At 39.3% G+C, this 23817-nt stretch overlaps 1 protein-coding gene across 1 annotated transcript in view; it reads right to left on the bottom strand.

Moving 5' to 3' along the window:
- The window catches only part of zdhhc17 (zinc finger DHHC-type palmitoyltransferase 17), a 130010-nt gene that overhangs the window by 72756 nt on the left and 33437 nt on the right, over window positions 1–23817 (bottom strand). The window contains exons 2-4 of the mRNA XM_062066273.1: window positions 16848–16951; window positions 13722–13844; window positions 13574–13651 (exon numbers count right to left, since the gene is read on the bottom strand). Coding sequence (XP_061922257.1) covers window positions 13574–13651; window positions 13722–13844; window positions 16848–16951 — 305 coding nt within the window. The remainder of the gene's footprint in view (window positions 1–13573; window positions 13652–13721; window positions 13845–16847; window positions 16952–23817) is intronic.

The following is a 23817-nucleotide window of genomic DNA, read 5'->3' as shown; positions in this document are numbered from 1 at the left end:
AGGAGGACTTTTGACTTCGATACACAGACGCCTGTAGAGAACTGGGACAACACAGACTCTTACCAGGATTACTTTGATTTGGATGACAAAGACGCAGACGTGCTACTGTGAGTATGCAGCTTTGGCTTCTAAACATTTGATCGCTTGACCGTATGTGCGCAACTTTTTTTTGCGTATGTACGTAACTTTTTTAAAATATATAAGCTTTATGAACCTTGGGTTAGGTGAACGGTCTTTTGGGCTGAGTGATTGTGTGTGTTGATCAGGTGTTTGAATTGTATTGGCGTGTTCTATGGAGCTAGGAGCTAGCATAGGAGCTAGGAGTTAGCATAACAAAGACGTAGGTGTTTTTATGCAGGATTAATTTGTGTCATATTAAATATAAGCCTGGTTGTGTTGTGGCTAATAGAGTAAATATATGTCTTGTGTTTATTTACTGTTCTAGTCATTCCCAGCTGAATACCATGTACCGTGAGTATGCAGCCTTGGCTGCTAAACATTTGATAGCTTGACCGTACGTGCGCGTCACGTACGTAACTTTTTAAAAATATATGAGCTTTATGAACCTTGGGTTAGGTGAACTGTCTTTTGGGCTGAGTGATTGTGTGTGTTGATCAGGTGTTTGAATTGTATTGGCGTGTTCTATGGAGCTAGGAGCTAGCATAGGAGCTAGGAGCTAGCATAACAAACACGCAGGTGTTTTTATGCAGGATTAATTTGTGGCATATTAAATATAAGCCTGGTTGTGTTGTGGCTAATAGAGTACATATATGTCTTGTGTTTATTTACTGTTGTAGTCATTCCCAGCTGAATATCAGGTACCGTGAGTATGCAGCCTTGGCTGCTAAACATTTGATAGCTTGACCGTATGTGCGCGTCACGTACGTAACTTTTTAAAAATATATAAGCTTTATGAACCTTGGGTTAGGTGAACGGTCTTTTGGGCTGAGTGATTGTGTGTGTTGATCAGGTGTTTGAATTGTATTGGTGTGTTCTATGGAGCTAGGAGCTAGCAGAGGAGCTAGCATAACAAACACGTAGGTGTTTTTAGGCAGGATTAATTTGTGGCATATTAAATATAAGCCTGGTTGTGTTGTGGCTAATAGAGTATATATATGTCTTGTGTTTATTTACTGTTGTAGTCATTCCCAGCTGAATATCAGGTCACCCCCGGCTCTCACAGCATCTTCCCTATCTGAATAGCTTCAACTCCCCACTAGTCCTTCACTTGCACTTTACTCATCCACAAATCTTTCATCCTCGCTCAAATTAATGGGGAAATTGTCGCTTTCTCGGTCCGAATCTCTCTCACTTCATGCGGCCATCATTGTAAACAATAGGGAACTTTGCGTATATGTTCAACTGACTACGTCACGCTACTTCCGGTAGGGGCAAGCCTTTTTTTTATCAGATACCAAAAGTTGCAATCTTTATCGTCGTTGTTCTATACTAAATCCTTTCAGCAAAAATATGGCAATATCGCGAAATGATCAAGTATGACACATAGAATAGATCTGCTATCCCCGTTTAAATAAAAAAAATTCATTTCAGTAGGCCTTTAAACCATGGACATGTTAACTACATGGTTAATAATTCTCAGCCTGGCAAAGCTTAACAATGCTGTTGCTAACGACGCTGAAGCTAACTTAGCAACTTAGCAACCGGACCTCACAGAGCTATGATAAAAACATTAGCGCTCCACCTACGCCAGCCAGCCCTCATCTGCTCATCAACACCCGTGCTCACCTGCGTTCCAGCGATCGACGGCGCGATGAAGGACTTCACCCGATCATCCGTGCGGTTGGCGGCTAGCATCGCCTAGCGCGTCTGCTATCCAAGTAAGTACTCCTTGTTGTGTTGCTACAGCCAGCCGCTAATACACCGATCCCACCTACAACTTTCTTCTTTGCAATCTCCATTGTTCATTAAACAAATTGCAAAAGATTCACCAACACAGATGTCCAGAATACTGTGGAATTGTTCGATGAAAACAGAGCAGTTTGTATGGTGACACATTGGGTACGAATACTTCCGTTGCCGTCATGACGTCACGCGCATACGCATCATACATTGACGTTTCCAACCGGATGTTTAGCGGGAAATTTAAAATTGCACCTTATAAGTTAACCCGGCCGTATTGGCATGTGTTGCAATGTTAAGATTTCATCATTGATATATAAACTATCAGACTGCGTGGTTGGTAGTAGTGGCTTTCAGTAGGCCTTTAAGATACCATTGGAACTGAGATTTGACTGATATACAGTACAGGCCGGGCAGCACGGTGGAACAGGGGTTAGTGCATGTGCCTGACAATACGAAGGTCCTGAGAAGTCCTGAGTTCGAACCCGGGCTCGGGATCTTTCTGTGTGGAGTTTGCATGTTCTCCCTGTGACTGCGTGGGTACTCCGGCTTCCTCCCACCTCCAAAGACATGCACCTGGGGATAGGTTGATTGTCGACACTAAATGGGCCCTAGTGTGTGAATGTATGTGAGTGTGAATGTTGTCTGTCTATCTGTGTTGGCCCGGCGATTAGGTGGCAACTTGTCCAGGGTGTACTCCGCCTTCCGCCCGAATGCAGCTGAGATAGGCTCCAGCACCCCCCGCGACCTCAAAAGGGACAAGCGGTAGAAAATGGATGGATGGATGGACAGTAAAGGCCAAAAGTTTGGACTCAACTACTCATTTCAATGCGTTTTCTTTATTTTCATGACTATTTACATTGTAGATTTGTCATTGAAGGCATCACAACTATGAATGAACACATGTGGAGTTATGTCCATCCATCCATCCATTTTCTACCGCTTGTCCCTTTTGAGTTATGTACCTAAACAAAAAAGGTGAAATAACTGAAAACATGTTGATATTCTAGTTTCTTCAAAATAGTCACCATTTGTTCCAATTACTGCTTTGCACACTCTTTAAAGTTAAAGTACCAATGATTGTCACACACACACTAGGTGTGGCAAAACTATTCTCTGCATTTGACCCGTCACCCTTGATCACCCCCTGGGAAGTGAGCAGTGAGCAGCAGTGGTGGCCGCGCCCGGGAATCATTTTTGGGGATTGAACCCCCAATTCCAACCCTTGGCATTCTCTCGATGAGCTTCAAGCACACCTGCGAAGTGAAAAACCATTTCCGGTGACAAACTCTTGAAGCTCATCAAGAGAATGCCAAGAGTGTGCAAAGCAGTAATCACAGCAAAGTGTGGCTATTTTGAAGAAACTAGAATATAAAACATGTTCAGTTCAATTTTCGGTTATTTCACCTTTGTTTGTTAAGTACATAACTTCACATGTTATAGTTGTGATGCCTTCAGTGACAAATAGTCATGAAAATGCCTTCAGTGACAAATAGTCATGAAAACAAAGAAAACGCATTGAATGAGAAGGTGTATCCAAACTTTTGTTGTAACCTGCTCAGTGGCCTTGTGGTTAGAGTGTCCGCCCTGAGATCGGTAGGTCGTGAGTTCAAACCCCAGCCGAGTCAAACCAAAGACTATAAAAATGGGACCCATTACCTCCCCGCTTGGCACTCAGCATCAAGGGTTGGAATTGGGGGTTAAATCACCAAAATGATTCCCGGGCGCGGCCGCTGCTGCTCACTGCTCCCCTCACCTCCCAGGGGGTGAACAAGGGGATGGGTCAAATGCAGAGAATAATATCACCACACCCAGTGTGTGTGTGACAATCATTGGCACTTTAACTTTAACTTAAAAGTTTGTGTGAGCACCGTTTGAGGAAAACTGACCCAAAAAAAAAAAGAGGAACATTTCCATCGGCACAAAGTGTTGCCACGTAAGCCTTGAAAGGAAATGTTGAAATCGGAGACTACATTACCTGTAATTGGATTCATTAGATTTGACCTTTAGATTTATTCTCATCCACCCACCTCTTTTGGCTGTCTTTTTGACACTTACATGTCCTATGTCATGTACCACAGAAAGTTTAGTTTTGGTTTCTTTAGTAATTTACTATCATTATTATATTTGAAATGTCATGTAAAAATCTATAGCATTCATGCAAAGAATGCTATAAATTCTATCCTATAGCCACGCCCCCTCAGGTAATATACTTCCTATGTTGTGACCTCTGCGTACAACGTAGGAGGCCGTCAACGCAGTCGACAACAAGTACACAGCAGCGAGTTAGTCCAGCGGCTGAGGCAAGTGTTCAACAAATATTGTTTGGATCCTATTTTTTGATATTGTAGTGAGTTTACATAATTCACCTATAGAACTCTTGTTATTGTTAGAGTTCCGGTCAAACGGGTTTTCCCGGGACACATTTACCGTACTGTGTGTTTCACTCATAAGCCCCGGATGCTTATTTACTGCTTAATTGCTGATAAGAAAACAAAGTTAGCTGCATCTTTTGACCCTCCTCCTCTGACTGCCATCCTTATTTCATTAAAAAACGCAGAAGTGATATTTTGACGTGGACATTTCACATGCCAGACAAAGAAGAATGAAACTAACCTTGGAAGTATTTGAACAGTGGATACAAGTGTCATACAGAATGTTCTGTTTAGGGTTGTGCGGTATACCGGTATTAACGAAGTACCGCGATACTAATTGATTGAAATCGGTACTTTATTGCCTTTGAAAAGTACCGGTACTGTTCTTTCATCTGAATGCCACTGTGCGGCGGTGACTACAGAGTGAGATACATAACATGGAGATACATAACATGTAGATACGCAACATGAAGATACATAACATGTAGATACATAACATGTAGATACATAACATGTAGATACATAACCTGTAGATACGTAACTTGTAGATACGTGACATGTAGGTACGTAACCTGTACATACGTAACCTGTAGATACGTGACATGTAGATACGTAACATGTCGATGCGTAACAGTTCGATACGTAACATGTCGATACATAACATGTAGATACGTAAGATGTAGATATGTAAGATGTAGATACGTAACTTGTAGATACGTAACATGTCGATACGTAACATGTCGATACGTAACATGTAGATACGTAACATGCCGATACACAACATGTAGATATGTAACATGTAGATACACAACATGTAGATACGTAACATATCGATACGTAACATGTCGATATGTAACATGTGGATATATAACATGTCGATATGTAACATGTCGATACGTAAGATGTCGATACGTAACATGTCGATATGTAACATGTCGATACATAACATGTACATACGTAACATGTCGATACGTAACATGTCGATACGTAACATGTCGATACGCAACATGTCGATACATAACATGTAGATACATAAAATGTAGACACGTAACATGTCGTAACATGTCGATACGTAACATGTCAATAGGTAACATGTCGCTATGTAACATGTCGATACGTAACATGTCGATACGTAAGATGTAGATACGTAACATGTCGATACGTAACATGTCGATACGTAACATGTCGATACATAACATGTAGATACGTAACATGTAGATACGTAAGATGTAGATACGTAAGATGTAGATACGTAAGATGTAGATACATAACATGTAGATACGTAAGATGTAGATACGTAAGATGTAGATACGTAACATGTCGATACGTAACATGTAGATACGTAACATGTCGATACACAACATGTACATACGTAACATGTAGATACACAACATGTAGATACGTAACATATCGATACGTAACATGTCGATATGTAACATGTGGATACATAACATGTCGATATGTAACATGTCGATACGTAACATGTTGATACATAACATGTAGATACGTAACATGTCGATACGTAACATGTCGATACGTAACATGTCGATATGTAACATGTCGATACATAACATGTAGATACATTAAATGTAGACACGTAACATGTCGTAACATGTCGATACGTAACATGTCGATACGTAACATGTCGCTACGTAACATGTCGATACGTAACATGTCGCTACGTAACATGTCGATACGTAACATATCGATACGTAACATTTCGTTATGTAAGCTGTAGATAAGTAGCAAATATATACGTAACATGTAGATACATGAGATGTAGATACGTAACATGTCGATATGTAACATGCAGATACGTAACATGTCGATACGTAATATGTCGATACGTAACATGTCGATACGTAACATGTAGATACATAACATGTATCGATAACATGTAGATACGTAGACTTGCACACAGCTGCTTGGCGTGATGCCAAATATTAGCGGAGTTAAGACCGCCCATCTAATGTCAATTAATGCAAGTAAAATGACTGAATTTGGTAACAAATTGCTACGATTTGTTTTATCTTTAACAAATGTGTGTTTTACCTGCTACGTGGCTTATCTGTGTATATTTATCTATAGTTTTGTTTTTAGTACTTACTAATAATCGTATTTTTCTTAAAGCACAGGCCCAGACATTGGCAACCATAAATCATGAAGCATTTAATATGTCAGTAAAGTTTTTTTTATTATATTCTAATCTAATTCTTGATTATGGCAGATTATATGTATTATGGAAAATTGTAAATTCTTCTTTGAGTGCAACAAAAAACATATGTTTATTGTATTGTCAGATTTTCTGTTAAAATGAAGCCAAAATTGACACTTTTTCGTAGTACCCTTTATTTGGAAAAGTATCGATATACATTTTGGTACCAGTACCAAATTATTGGTATCGGGACAACCCTAGTTCTGTTGCGGTGACAAAAAGTCAGTACATGCAGTGTACTGCAGTAAAACTGTTAGTCCAAAACAATCCTTACTTCCATAAAAACACTAACCACTGCTGCACACGTCCATTATTTTCTTCCAAAAACGCTTATATTCCACGTTTTGTTAATGGTAAAGCGATTTAGCCACACAATGCCATCAAAACAACTCTGAACTTCAAACTTTTGACTGACACTTCACTCAAACCAATAGAAAAGTGTTTACCCTCTCTCCTGTAGGACAATAGCCACTAGTTTGTGTGTGCCTAAATGTAGCAACGTAGCTCTGACCAATGACATCCAATCATGATGATTGATCTTTGAAAAGCCAATGCAATTGTAAAGCCACAAGGGATGCACGGTCATGGAAATGTGAACAGATACCGATAAGTTCCAAAACTTTACAAACAATATATTTGTTGATATATTTACACAAGATTTGTGAGAATAAATTCATTGAACAGTTCACATTTTACACTCTACCAAAAATATACAAATCTATTGTAGGGAATAAGACAACTGATGTTTTAATGAACTATAAATTCTGACCCATGCAAACAATTAGAATGATTTTGTAGAGCAAAAAAGTTGAAATGTATTGATATTTCAACTTTTAGAGTATTTCTAAAATAAATTCTGAATGATTTCATAAAATACAAAAAAAACTATCTGTCCAACACAACATAAGTAAATGAGCCCAATAGAAGTATGACAATAAGATTCTGCATTGTAATTACCGTAACAAGTGGATTAACATCTCCTTGATAGACAAAAACTAAATAAACAAAGGTCTATTCATCACCAACAGTAGTACAATAGCGCAACATTTAATTGTAAAGCGAAGAAGTCTGGGTTCAAATAATAAAGTGCATTTTTCCCACTAATGTGCCTCCAGATAAACCATAAAATTAACGTTGAGTGCTTTCCCCCCAAGGTCTTTACTTTCAAACGCTTTCTCATCAGTCCTGTGGCTATACGTTTGCTGCGGTCGCTGCTATTAACCCTAGGTCTTAGACACTGTCTCCAGATCGACACGATTCTGCCCTCCAACCACAGGAACTAAGAAAGTTAGTGCAAGGGAGAAGAAGCGGATGAACAAATCCGAGAAACAAACCATTAAAAGCATGTCTTACTGGTGAGTTAACCCCTACCAGTTTGCATCACAGGAAGACGGAGCCAGCCTCAAACATGCACACTTATCCATGAAAATATGGAGAAGCTGCCGATGCTGTTTGACGTGTTTCAAATCGTTCTGACCACAGATTTTACAAACTGGACAATCGAGTATTACCTTTGGTAAACTGACACTTGCTGACAACTCTGACCTCCAGCGTGTTACTCTTAGACATCTGTGTGCAACAATAATAATTCCTATTGTTACAGGATAGACAAGCAGGAGAAATGGTCTCCAAGGTCAATGCCGAACTATATTATTACATTCGAATGGTTGAAACTGTCCAAAGATAGGTGTGGCAAGCTTGTGGCATCGTAATCAAAAAGACTTAAGGCCGTAATTGCTGCCAAAGGTGCATCAACAAAAGCTGTTAATACTTATGTACATGTCTTTTTAATAGAATAGAATAGAATAGAAAGTACATTATTGATCCCTGGGGGAAATTCAGCACCACAGTTAGCTCACAATAGACAATAAATATTATACAGCATTATTCACATGTGAATAATATAAATACAGTCTATTATACAGCATTATTCACATGTGAATAATATAAATACAGTCTATTATACAGCATTATTCACATGTGAATAATATAAATATATTAAACATATATTCTACATTTAAGTACAATCAAGAAGGAACATACGCATTATACAGTCTGATGGCTGTCGGTATGAAAACTAATTTTAATTAATTTAATTTTAAATCAATTTTAAAATAAAATTGCAATTGATTAAAAAAATTATAATAATTAAAAAAAATGTCATATTGTCACTATGGGGTATTATGTGTAGACTTTTAAGGACAAAAATGTATTTATTCCATTTTGGAATAAAGCTGTAACAAAACAAAATGTGGAAAAAGTGAAGCGTTGTGAATACTTACAAGATGCACTGTATATACTCGATACTTATAGATGCTTCAATGACAGCTTCACATATGCATTGGGTATGACCTTTTTTCTGCGTTCAGCCAACAAAAAAAAACGAAATTAAAAAATAAATAAAAAACCGCACAAATTGTTTTTGTTTTGTAGGTTAAAGTGTTTTATATATTGTGCGCCAAGTTAAAGAAACTGAAATTTGTCAAACTTGTATTATTTTTTGCGTTAATTGAATTTTAATTTTCAGTATCAAATGGTTCAAGTCGGTCAAAAAATGTTTATAGTTTAAAAAAGGATTACCGTATTATAAGGCGAACTTAGAATCCCTTCATGTTCTCAAAAATCGACAGTGCGCCTTATAACCCGATGCACCTAATGTACGGCATAATTCTGGTTGTGCTTACCGACCTCGAAGCAATTTTATTTGGTACGATGATAAGTGTGACCAGTAGATGGCAGTCACACATAAGAGATACGTGTAGACTGCAAAATGAGGCCAGTAAACAACACCAAAACTTTAGATGTTCCATTGAGAATATAGAACATTACACACGGCGCGCAAAAATATGTCAAAATGTTTTTAGAACGACTTTGGTAAGCTATGAAGCCGCACCGCTTGATGGCTTGTCGGCGCATTAAACATACAAGTATTATTATGGTGTGTGTAAAAGGACCGCAAAATGGCACCTATATGGCAGACATATTCCCTGGCGTTTTGTTTTGCAATATTATGCAAAACCAACTTTTCTTACCTTCTGGTACCTGCTGATGTGTATTTGGGATCTGCATAAGTCCTGAAAATGTGCGCTGGTCCGCAATTGTAGTCCGTGGCGACACCGTAGTCGATAAGCTTCTTCTTTTTCTCTACCTTCTTATGCTGTTGCCATTTCTAATGTAAAGTACTGTAAAGTTCTTACTCATATCTGTCAGTAGACTAGCTATCAAAGCTCTAAAAACTGTAGTGAGTTTACATTATTCACCCAAGGAACTTTAGTTATTAGAGAGTTCCGGTCGGACGGTTTTTCACGGGACATATTTCCGGCGTTAGTGTTGCACTAGTGAGCCACGGATGAGGAGATGCTGCTCCGTTATTGATTGAAGTAAAGTCTGAATGTCATTAAAACAGTTAGCTCCATCTTTTGACACTTCTTCCACTCCCGTCCTTGCAAGCTACACCGCGACAACAAAGATGACGCTGTCGAAGGTGAGCCACGTAAATAAGACCGCCCACAAAACGGCGCATCCTGAAGCGACTGTCAGAAAGCGACTTGAAGATGATCTGTAAAACATCATCTATGCAACATTTTGACCAAATAACCACCATTACATGTTATGTAGACCACAAGGAAGTCTTTTAAATTTAGAAAAAAATCATAATATGACCCCTATAATGCGCCATTTGTATGAAAAAAGACCTGAATAAACCCTCCCATTGGCAGTGCGCCTTATGATCCGGTGCGCCCTATGGTCCGAAAAATACGGTACATTTTTTTAAAATTCAGGCAAATCGACGCACTTTGAATCTTTTCTGTTGCGGACTAAAAAAAATTGTTTTTGTTTTCTTTGATGGTATTATGATTATGCAGAGGTGTACTTATAACAATAACAGACAGATTATACTATTCAATGTCACGACAGAAAGTGGGTGCAAAATGTTTTCTTCACCCTGAGGGGTTGGAAGGGAAAATAATCACTTTTACTATCATATTTGTACATATCGTATTTGCTGATGCTGTTCTGTTGTTGTGGTTGTTATTGTTATTGTTCCTTTTCTTCTCATTCTATCCCATCCTGCTCTGGCCCGGCTGCACCAAAAAACAATATAAATCCATTTAATACAGTCAAATACAAATAAGGCAACACGAGAAGTGTCCCACGCGTCTCTTTTCTAAAGTAAATCTGTACAGCAGATATAGATCATCTTAACCTGGGTTCGATCGAACCCCAGGGGTTCGGTGAGTCGGTCTCAGGGGTTCGGCGAAGGTCAAGACACACCCGACTCATCGTGTAAGTAAAAACTTCTCCCTATCACCGTGTTATGGATACCCCCGAAACAATGTTCCCTTTAATTTTCCATATGATTTGCAGGTGTGTAAATGTTAAAATAATCATGTAAAAGTTATCACACAACTCTTATGCTTAAAGGCCGTTGCTATAGTTATTATCAATTGTGCTGAAGTTGTACTATTCTACAACTTGTAATCTTGCTTTGCGAGTTGTCTCGTGTCAGCAGTTTGTTTCCAGACCTTGCCTGCTGACAGCCAAGGACGGACATCGAGTACCACAACACAGACAAAACAGAGGCCGGGCGAAATCACGAGTGTCAGCACATTTCCATTCTGAATAATCATATATTGTGTCTACTGGGGCTGCTTGCATTACCCCTGCCTTCAGAAGCAGCCTCAGTGATGTTAACTAGGGACCCGAATAAATAGAGGAGCACGTGGGACTGTACCTTAGAGCGTAGGGTGAAACTGTATCTGAGTGTACAGCCCAATACGTCTCTCCTCATGAGTAAAATTCAACTCTGTCTCTGCTTGATTCCTTTCTTCTTGTCTTGTGTAACAGATAGTTCGGTGTTTGAACCTGACAGTAATTTGTTGTGAGTTCATGCACTGTGTTGGTTTTGTTCGTTGAACAAGGTGATGTTCATGCACGGTTCATTTTGTGCACCAGTAAAAAAACATAACTGTCTTCAATTTAAAAAATATATATACCATAATTTTTTTCACTAAAGAAGGATTCTGTGAATGAAACTGGTGGGGTTCGGTACCTCCAACAAGGTTAAGAACCACTGATCTACATCAACAACATGATTTGTCTGAGTGGTTGGACAGGACAAAAAAAACAAAAAAAAACTGATTAGGTAGAAATTAAGTCAATCAATGTTTATTTATATAGCCCTAAATCACAAAAGTCTCAAAGGGCTGCACAAGCCACAACGACATCCTTGGCACAGAGCCCACACAAGGGACGTCGATGTGAATGACTATGAGAAACCTTGGGGATTCCCAGGCTTGTGCACCTCCGAGTCCAGAAGCTCTGCTCAACAGACCAATAGTTGAGCTCTGTTGAGCAGAGAGTTTCCTCAACAGACCAATCAAATAGCAATGTTGAGCAGAGTCGAGGAGACGGTCTTGCTCAACAGACGAATCACAGAGCTCTGTTGAGCAGCCTTATTATAATACTCATTAATATTCATGAGTTGTCTGACGTCTCAACATGGCGGCCTCCATGAAACAAGCGATCACTTTTGGAACGATGTGTATTCTCCATGTATACAGCGTTTATCGACAAAATACCACTTCACCTTGTTGTGGATAAGATCAAAGAAAGCGTTATGGCAAATATGGCAAACACACAAAAGATGCAATATTTTCCCCAAAAAAGATGCAATATTTTCCCCCCAAAAGATGCAATATTTTCCCCAAAGAATATGCAATTTTTTCCCTACAAAATATGCAATATTCCCCCCCCCCAAAATATGTAATATTTCCCCCCAAAAATATGCGATATTTTCCCTAAAAAATATTCAATATTTTCCCCCCAAAATATATGCAATATTTTCCCCCTAAAAAATATGCAATATTTTCCCCCAAAAATATGCAATATTCCCCCCCCCCAAAATATGTAATATTTCCCCCCAAAAATATGCTATATTTTCCCTAAAAAATATGCAGTATTTTCCCCAAAAAATATTTCAAAGTGGAATATATGATGTGATTTGATTTATTGTTATTTTTTGAGCAGTGACAGTTTTAAAGGGAAAAAAACAGCCTGCATGGCAGCTTTGAGTTAAAATGATCAACATTGCAACTTTTTCTCGTTACATTTCACCTGTTTCCTCTTTTATTCCACTTTTCTTTTGTATGAGTATTTTTAGGTCAGGAGTATTTTTCAGGTCCCAGTGCTGACATATTTTTTCAGGCCAGCAGCCGAGTCTGACATGATTGGAAGACCTTGTGTCATCCAAGTCCTTCAAGAGAAATGCAAACTAACACTTTTTAAATACACGGCCTCCTGTATGTCTTTTCATTTGTGGTCTAAGCTTTTATAAATAAAATAAAGCAACTGACGAGTAAATCATTGTCATATATTTTATACTGCTTAATTAACACAATACATTGGCAAAATCTGCCCAATTTGCTCTTGTACTTGGTTTAATGTTGTGTTTAATTCATTAGAAATGAAACAATCAACAACTACACTTTGTATTGCTAAATTAACACAACACATCAGTTTAGGTAATCCCTGCATATTTACTGTGATAAATTTGCTATAATTAAATGAAATAATTCATTCATTAATTTATACAGCACACATTCTCATATTGTGTAATAATTATGATACATTGTTATATTGTTATATTGCTACAAACTGTTACTGCATTCACTTCTTGTAGTTACTAAACGTGAAGAGTAATAGTATTAATAATACTCTCCCCTCTTCTTATCAGCTGCAGGAGTGTCAAAAAAGTGTCAAAAAAGTATTAAATGTTGTTTTGAAAAGAAGTTCCTTTCTTGGGAGGTAGCGGAATGTCATCATCACCGTCGACCCCGATCTGGACTTGGGGGGGTCGTGGGCCATATGTGGGTAACCCCCCCTCTAAGTACAGTCCCTAGTGGATCCAACATAGTGTGCAAAGTTCTTTTCCACACAGGACCATGAAGATTAGTAAAGCAAGCCACCATTACCGTCACAGCGAGGGAAGACCGTGGGAGGCTTTAAAAGGTCATTTGCAGGTGGAGAGCAAGCTATCTATAATGTAGGAGTCAGGAGATGTCACATGACCACTGATGTCTAGTGTAAGGGGAAAACAAACTACTGCAAGTCATGTATGTACCTGGTGGCCCAGTGCAGAGGTGTGGAGTTGAGGTCTCCGCCCAGCTGGTCCACTACGGCCCCCTTTGATATGTAGTACCTGTAATGAAAACTTGTGAGTATTCCATCACACGCTCCCGAGACATCAAGGCAAGAAAACGTGCCCTCACTTGACCAAGTCTATCCTGTTGTTGATGGCAGCCCAGTGGAGGAGTGTCACGTTTTCTTTGTCTGGCTGCCGGACGTCGAATCCCGCCTCCACCAGCTCCCTGCACCGCTCGAAGATTCCGTACCTGTGGCAGAGGGCCGACTTGAGAAACCGGGTGAACAGCACGGAGGCATTCTCAGGGCATTCAGTCGATCGCAACTGGACTGTTTGGTTTGTCTTGGAAGACGTTTGGCCTCTCAGCCGAGTAGGCTTCATCATCCCTCATACAACACTGTCCTTTCAACCATTCCTCAAAGACTCTGCAATTTAGCCTCCAACAAACAACAGGAGTTAGAAACATTCTGGTCCAGAATGCCATTTGTTTACAACTGAATGGAATGCTTACGTGGGGATTCCGACTTTTTCAGATTTTGGACTTTTAGTAGTTGTTCTGCCACACAATACCTCAATGCTAACGAGGAGAAATTACACTTCAACGACTGTCGTTGGCTTTGACAGTTAGGATTGTTTGTTTGCATCTCAACAGATGTTTTTTTTCAGTACGATAGGGCGAAACCATCCTTTCCCAGGCACACCCTCCTGGTTTTGGAGTATAAATATTTGGGGTTTTGGTACTAGTCTCTAGACTAGATGTGACCAATATAGGTATAAGACAAGATCTGACCAATCTTAGTCTAAGACTAAATGTGACCAATCTAAGTCTAAGACTAGATGTGACCAATATAAGTCTAAGACTAGATGTGACCAATCTAAGACTAAGACCAGATGTGACCAATCTAAGACTAAAACCAGATGTGACCAATCTAAGTTTAAGACTAAATGTGACCAATCTAAGTATGGGACTAGATGCGACTAGTCTAAGACTAGATGTGACCAATCTAAATCTAAGACTAGATGTGACCAATCTAAGTCTAAGATGTGACCAATCTAAGTCTAAGACGAGATGTGACCAATCTAAGTCTAAGACTAGATGTGACCAATCTAAGTCTAAGACTAGATGTGACTGATCTAAGTTGAAGACTAGATGTGACCAATCTAAGTCTAAGATGTGACCAATCTAAGTCTAAGACGAGATGTGACCAATCTAAGTCTAAGACTAGATGTGACCAATCTAAGTCTAAGACTAGATGTGACCGATCTAAGTTGAAGACTAGATGTGACCGATCTAAGTCAAAGACTAAATGTGACCGATCTAAGTCTAAGACTAGATGTGACCGATCTAAGTCTAGGACTGGATGTGACTGATCTAAGTCGAAGACTAGATCTGACCAATCTGAGTCTAAGACGAGATCTGACCAATCTAAGTCTAAGACTAGATCTGACCAATGGAAGTCTAAGACTAGATCTGACCAATCCAGGTCTAAGACTAGATCTGACCAATCTAAGTCTAAGACTAGATGTGACCAATCTAAGTCAAAGACTAGATGTGACCAATATAAGTCTAAGACTAGATGTGACCAATCTAAGTCCAAGACCAGATCTGACCAGTCTAAGTCTAAGACTAGATGTGACCAATCTAAGTCTATGACTAGATGTGACCAATCTAAGTCAAAGACTAGATGTGACCAATCTAAGTCCAAGACCAGATCTGACCAGTCTAAGTCTAAGACTAAATGTGACCAATCTAAGTCTAAGACTAGATGTGACCAATCTAAGTCCAAGACCAGATCTGACCAGTGTAAGTCTAAGACTAGATGTGACCAATCTAAGTCTATGACTAGATGTGACCAATCTAAGTCAAAGACTAGATGTGACCAATCTAAGTCTAAGACTAGATGTGACCAATCTAAGTCTATGACTAGATGTGACCAATCTAAGTCTAAGACTAGATGTGACCAATCCAAGTCTTAGACCAGATCTGACCAATCTAAGTCTAAGACTAGATGTGACCAATCTAAGTCTAAGACTAGATGTGACCAATCTAAGTCTAAGACTAGATGTGACCAATCTAAGTCTAAGACTAGATGTGACCGATCTAAGTCAAAGACTAGATGTGACCGATCTATGTTGAAGACTAGATGTGACCAATCTAAGTCTAAGACGAGATGTGACCAATCTAAGTCAAAGACTAGATGTGACCAATCTAAGTCTAAGACTAGATGTGACCAATCTAAGTCTATGACTAGATGTGACCAATCTAAGTCTAAGACTAGATGTGACCAATCCAAGTCTTAGACCAGATCTGACCAATCTAAGTCTAAGACTAGATGTGACCAATCTAAGTCTAAGACTAGATGTGACCAATCTAAGTCTAAGACTAGATGTGACCGATCTTAGTCAAAGACTAGATGTGACCGATCTATGTTGAAGACTAGATGTGACCAATCTAAGTCTAAGACGAGATGTGACCAATTTAAGTCCAAGACTAGATGTGACCAATCTAAGTCTAAGACTAGATGTGACCGATCTAAGTTGAAGACTAGATGGGACCGATCTAAGTCAAAGACTAGATGTGACCGATCTAAGTCTAAGACTAGATGTGACCGATCTAAGTCTAGGACTAGATGTGACTGATCTAAGTCTAAGACGAGATCTGACCAATCTAAGTCTAAGACTAGATCTGACCAATGGAAGTCTAAGACTAGATGTGACCAATCCAAGTCTAAGACTAGATCTGACCAATCTAAGTCTAAGACTAGATGTGACCAATCTAAGTCAAAGACTAGATGTGACCAATATAAGTCAAAGACTAGATGTGACCAATATAAGTCTAAGATTAGATGTGACCAATCTAAGTCCAAGACCAGATCTGACCAGTCTAAGTCTAAGACTAGATGTGACCAATCTAAGTCAAAGACTAGATGTGACCAATCCAAGTCTTAGAACAGATCTGACCAATCTAAGTCTAAGACTAGATGTGGCCAATCCAAGTCTAAGACTAGATGTGACCAATCTAAGTCTAAGACCAGATCTGACCAATCTAAGTCTAAGACTAGATGTGGCCAATCCAAGTCTAAAACTAGATCTGACCAATCTAAGTCTATGAACAAGAACTGATGAAGTCTACTCAGACGAGAGGCAAAAAGTCTTCTAAGACCAAGCAAGCAGTCCAGTTGAGATGATTGAATGCCTGAGATGACAATGACCTGATGAGTGACAACATGGAGGCCTGCTTTACTCCACTTACTGTGTGGCTTTAACGATGTCCCAGGTGCTGTAGTCGTCCACGTGATTTTTGCGGGGGACATTTTCCGTATAGCCGTGGTTGTAGTGACTCTGGGGTTTGATTTCCTGAAACAAGAACCTCGGAGTCAGTTATCTCCAAACACAAAGTCGTCTGACCTTATAAAAGTCAACGCACAACAGAAAAACACTTGAACTGGTTCCTGTTTTGCAGTGCATGTTCCTCATTTACAGAGGAACTAGGGATGTAACAGTATGAACATTTCATATCACGGTTATTGTGATCAAAATGATCCTGTAGGGCAGGGCCGATAAAACCATATCAATATATATCGCGGTAGACACGTAATCGATATCAATAAAGAATGCGTTCGATAAAACATTTCACTTATTCAGATTTTTTGGTCATAGCGGGAGTTGCGAAGCAACGTTAGTTACATAAACAATTCTGATCTGCAGATCAACACTGAAATATTGATACCGGCGATACCAGATAGTTTGGCTGTAATATCAATTCTCAAATCAAAATACTGATACTTGAGTTAATTGAGATAATGTATATCATTAACAGGAAGTGCAATGTGTCAATGTTGGATGCTTTGTTGAATGTTATTTACATCTTTAGTATATTCACGTTAACATGTTCATGCAACTGAAATGAGAATGACTTTTGATTCTCATGCTCATCAAACACTTATTTGGAACATCCCACAGGTGAACAGGCTAATTGGGAACAGGTGGGTGCTATGATTGGGTACACAAGCAGTTTCCATGAAATGCTCAGTCATTCACAAACAAGGATGGGGCGAGGGTCACCACTTTGTCAACAAATGCGTGAGCAAATTGTCCAACAGTTTAAGAACAACATTTCTCAACCAGCTATTGCAAGGAATTTAGGGATTTCACCATCTGCGCTCCGTAATATCATCAAAAGGTTCAGAGAATCTGGAGAAATCACTGCACATAAGCGATGATATTACGGAACTTCGATCCCTCAGGCGGTACTGCATCAAAAAGCGACATCAGTGTGTAAAGGATATCACCACATGGGCTCAGGAACACTTCAGAAAACCACTGTCAGTAACTACAGTTGGCTGCTACATCTGTAAGTGCAAGTTAAAACTCTACCATGCAAAGCGAAAACCATTTATCAACAACACCCAGAAACGCAGCCGGATTCGCTGGGCTTGAGCTTATCTAAGATGGACTGATGCAAATGGAAAAATGTCCTGTGGTCTGACGAGTCCACATTTCAAATTATTCTTGGAAACTCTGGACGTTGTGTCCTCTGGAACAAAGAGGAAAAGAACCATCCCAATTGTTATAGGCGCAAAGTTGAAAAGCCATCACCTGTGATGGTATGGGGGTGTATTAGTGCCCAAGACATGGGTAACTTACACATCTGTGAAGGCACCATTAATGCTGAAAGGTACATACAGGTTTTGGAGCAACATATGTTGCCATCCAAGCAACGTTACCATGGGCGCCCCTGCTTATTTCAGCAAGACAATGCCAATTCACATGTTATAACAGCGTGGCTTCATAGTAAAAGAGTGCGGGTACTAGACTGGCCTGCCTGTAGTCCAGTCTAGTACTGTAGTATGAAGCCTAAAATACCACAACGGAGACAGCAGACTGTTGAACAACTTAAGCTGTACATCAAGCAAGAATGGGAAAGAATTCCACATCAAAAATGTGTCTCCTCAGTTCCCAAACGTTTAGTGAGTGTTGTTAAAAGGAAAGGCCATGTAACACAGTGGTAAAAACGTCCCTATGACAACTTTTTTGCAATGTGTTGCCGCCATTAAATTCTAAGTTAATGATTATTTGCACAAAAAAAATTAAGTTTCTCAGTTGGAACATGAAATATCTTGTCTTTGCAGTCTATTCAATTGAATATAAGTTGAAAAGGATTTGCAAATCATTGAATTCTGTTTTTATTTACGAATTGCACAATGTGACAACTTCACTGGTTTTGGGTTTTGTATTTTATCTACAGCATCTCTGATTGATTTGAATTAATTACGATTGTATGTTCTGATTTTAATTTAAAAATATATTTCCTTTCTCCTTCTTTTAATTTCCTGTAAAGCACCTTGGGAACGAATTGTGGTCTTTAAATAAAATGGCCTTGCCTAATAGTAGTTATTAATAGTAAATTTCTTTAAATGCTTTTTTTAATTTTAAATTATTTCCTTTTTTTATGGTTTGAAACACAATTTCTGTGTACTTTGAATGATTTTGTGCTGTTTTTCTGTTGTGTTAACTTGGCTGTATTGTTATTCACGCCACTATGTTGATATGCTTCAGAGCAGGAGTAGGTAGGTTGACAACTATGTGATTAAATTCTCTATGGTTCACAATCAAAGCATGAGAGCGCCCTAACTGCTGTTATCTCCTGGTGTGACTGGAACAGTTTGGATTTTAATGCAAACAAAATCCTTGACCAAAAAAACCACAACACCCTAAGCTAACATTTGATGGCCATATTATAAAAATGAGTAAGACCATAAAAAGAAATATAAACTGTTTCCGGCTTATTAGACCTTGTTTATCTGTTCAAGCTGCACACGTTCACATGCATGCAATGATTTTATCCCATATGTCTTATTGTGCCATGGTCTGGGGACTGTCCACGAAATGTGTAGTGAAGCCTCTGTTGTCCTTATATTAACAAACACTAAAGATATTGTCCAGTTTAAGTGTCAACACAGTCAAGATCACGGAGGGACTGGTGCAAGTTGTTCCAGAGTCTGGGAGCTATAGCCTGGAATTCCAGGTCTCCACAGGTTTTAAAATGAGTTTTTGGGATCTTTAGAAGACCCGGGCCTGAAGACGGGATGCTGCGGCCTGAAGAGTAGGGGCATAACAAGTCAGTGATGTACTGAGGGGCCCCACCATGCAACGCACGGGAAATCAGGACTAAAAATCTTAAACTCAATGCGGAATTTGACTGGAAGCCAATGAAGACTGGATAAAACGGGGATGATATGGACTGTTCTAGGTGCACCGGTCTAAAGTCTGGCAGTTGCATTTTGTACTTCTCGGCAAGTCACAAGCCGCGACCGCACTTGTGTCTTGCCATAATGCCCTAAAAAATGGACCAACATTTGGGGCAAAACCATGCCGTGACCGCCCTTGACCTTTGTACTTGTTAATGGACGAGGGATGCAACAGTAAATGGTGTAATGATAATTTGCGATAAAATTCCCGACGGTTAGTAATACCGTCTAATTTTTTATTTACCAAAAAACTGTCATTTATTAATGCATTTTAGGCAACAGGAAGTCAGGCGCATGCGCACTAGCGTCGTTCGGCTTGATAATCATGGCGGACGAGCTACACAGACTTTGCTCTGGAGATTTGTCTTCGGCGTAAACGGAGCCAAGCGCTTGGTTTAACGTCATTTTTCCCTCGCTTTTTGGCGTGTGTTTACGAGAGCACTGCTGTGTTTAGATGGAGACAGGTGTGGAAAATATCGGAGACAGACGCACTTGTCCCTACAGTAAAAGTATACAGCGAAGGAGAAAACTATTTGATGTTGCTTTTATTTTCTCAATACAGCGTTCATCAGCTGCTGTGACTGAGAGTTAATGATGTGAGGAAACATGCAGCAGGTGATGTGTCGTGAAAGTTCTTACAACTTGTTTAGAAGGGAATAGAAAGTACTTTATTGATCCCTGGGGGAAATTCAGCACCACATAAAAAAGTCTTATAAAGTATTTAGTTTGTTTACTGGGATGTTCACTCCTCCTTTATTTAACTGCAAACTGTATCAGTGTTCAAAAATCCGTACTAACTCAAATGTTTTGTCCTCAGTCACTTTACCGTTGACTTGTTGAAAAGAGTGCAGAGAGAATTGCAATAGTCAATACGAGATGAAATGAACGGGTGAATGATCATTTCCAAATCCAATTTTGACAGTAAATTTTTCACTTTAGAGATATTTCTAAGGTGATAAAAAAACAGTTTTATTGATTGAAAACAAGCCCAAGGTTTCTGAGGATGCTTTTAACAGATGCACCCAGAGCACTAAGGGAGTTCTTGATCTGGGGGATCAGGCGTTGAACAGCCCTGGGGACAAAGGTTGATCTTCTTTTCTGTTTCCTGCAGTAGGGGCCACCAAGCCAACGTCCCGAGGGGTCCCGCATGATCCCACCTGCTAACTGCAGGGTCTGCCGCTCCTAGATGCTAGACAGATTCCTTACAGGAAGTCCAATGGTTTTAGAACAGACTGTGTTCTGCAGACGGTTTCTGATTATAATTAGACGTGACATTTCCCCATTAACAATCCTGGTAGCTTTCTAACACAGCAGAATTATCTTTGTAAAGATGAACATTTAAAAAAGTGTCCAGCAAGCGTACATTCACCACTGCAACATGGACTTAGAACTAGTCAAAGTCTTGGTTGGCACCTACAAGGGCCTAACATGGACAAAAAAAATCTATGTCGAGGGAATTATTCCATTTTGGAACAAGCCTGTAACGGAACAAAATGTGGAAAAAGTGAAATTCTGTGAATACTTTCTGGATAAACTGTATTATTGTGGGAATGTCAGAGAATAAAAGAGTTGTGGTCTGTTGTGAGAATTCAATCAATCAATCAATGTTTATTTATATAGCCCTTATTCACAAGTGTCTCAAAGGGCTGCACAAGCCACAACGACATCCTCGGTTCAGATCCCACATCAGGGCAAGGAAAAACTGAATTGTCTTAGTTGTCCATCCTAGGCCACTGTCGGCGCGTCACAAGAGTTGCTAATGTTAGCCAAGTTAGCTCATGTTGGTTGAAGTGCAGAGTAAAATACAAGAGCCGTGTATAAAACAAGCTCAGCTTCCTCATGAACATGACGTGATGTCACAGTTCAGGACTACATGCCTACGGTTTGATTGATTGATTGAAACTGTTATTAGTAGATTGCACAGTACAGTACATATTCCGTACAATTGACCACTAAATGGCAACACCCGAATAAGTTTTTCAACTTGTTTAAGTCGGGGTCCACGTTAATCAATTTATGGTAATAAGTCAAGCCATGCATTGGCTGGGAATCGAACCCAGGTCAACTGCTTGGAAGGTAGCTATGCTATCCACTATACCACCAATGCTTAAACGGTCACTAAAGAATGGCAAAGTCTGGGACTCCACAGTCCTTTCGGGCCTTATAGGACCTCTGTATCTAGCTTGAAAGCCAAACACGAAGAAAAACCACACACAGACGTAGTTATTTATCCATTTCCAGTTCATTTTCATTTCCTGTCATTTATTTATTGACTATCAGCCCAGGCCTGCAATTGTATGAACTTCTTCAATGTCTCTGGAGATCGAATTCAATGCCATTTTAAGCCTTCATTCTCACAAAACCCATTTAATGACTTTTAATGCCCCGCGAAAACCCTGTACAGTGGAACCTCGATTTACGAACCCCTCTATCAGTTTACGAAACGTTCCACTGTAGTTTCTGTGTGCGACCCATGTCTCTGTGTACGAACGCTTCATTTAGGCACCTGCAGGTAAGAAAGCAGGGCAAAACATTGTTGCGGAGGCGGGGCCATTCACTTGACCTGTTGCGCAATAAGAGTCATGTATCAACACTTCAAGTTTTGTCCATTTTACTCAATAAGAGTGCCAAAAACTCAACAGACCAATGTGGAAAGAAGGAGCAAATAACTGTGAAGTTTTAAAAAAGACCATTTGCAAGGCATGGCACTCACAAGCATGACCACAGCACAGTACAGGAAGTAACCACATCAAGTTTTAATTGTGATGAGATACATTTTCTGGAAAAAGTTGTCGGAGCAGCCTTATTTAACAGCTACAAAAATAAATGTTCTCTTCTCTAATTCTAATTCTTCCAAAGCATAAACCAGCAGCGCCCTTTTTTACCTCCCTCTGCTCCTTCCTTGTCCGTTTTCTGCCGTTGTTAATGTGGTTATTAAGTTTATTATCGTAGCAATATCAGGGTTTCCCCTGGATTGCCAAGATACCTGTGGCGGTGGGGGCATGGTAAGGGGCGTGGTCAGCATGACATCATCGCATTGGCTATGATGATACCGGTACCAAAATATTGGTATCGGGACAACCCTAAAACAAAGTATAATTGGTCTTGTGAATACTACAAGATTTTTATTTCAAGTGACCATTTTATAAACAACACTTTCAAATGGTAAATTACTATTTGTATTCTTTGATTACTATACATACATACATACATACATACATACATACATACATACATACATACATACATACATACACACATACATACATACATACATACATACACAAATACATACCTACATACATACATACACACATACATACACACCTACATATACACACACACCCATACATACCAGGGTTTCCCACACATTCATTTATTTGTGGCGGCCCGCCACGAAAGAATTACGTCCACCACAAATAATTTAAATTTTTTTTATTTTTTTTTATTTTTTTTTTTTTTTTTTTGTCCTCTCCAGCTTCTCAGGCAAATCATATAGTTGATGTAGATGCCCATATCGGCTGTTCAGATTTACTTTACAAAAGAGAAGTGTAGGATACTTCTCTTGTTGCTTTATTTGTATTTGACTTTATTAAATGTATTTATATTAGAAACACAACATGTGTATATAACAAAGGGTGCAAAGTCTGCAGGCAGTAGGAAACACATGGTTAAGTGTAGGGAGTAAAACTGATTGCAGTCTAAAGTTCAAGATTTTTGGAGCTCTTTGTTCAGTGGATCAGATGTTTGATGAAGCTCTATGTCTATCTACCACCACTACTGTTTTCTGTTTATTTGTTACTGACTGTGGCAGGACACCTCTGCCTCTGTTTCACTTTATGTTGCTGGTAAATAATATGGTTGTAGTAGTAGGCTAAAATTAAATTATTTAGTATGCACTAATTAAAGGGGCAGAGCTTTGAGACATTTTAGCTTTTATATTTTATAAGATATATTTTTTGTAAGAACCAC

This window comes from Entelurus aequoreus, linkage group LG12 (genome assembly GCF_033978785.1).
Source record: "Entelurus aequoreus isolate RoL-2023_Sb linkage group LG12, RoL_Eaeq_v1.1, whole genome shotgun sequence".
In the NCBI taxonomy this organism is placed as follows: Eukaryota; Metazoa; Chordata; class Actinopteri; order Syngnathiformes; family Syngnathidae; genus Entelurus; species Entelurus aequoreus.
This window is presented reverse-complemented; position numbering and strand designations above follow the sequence as displayed.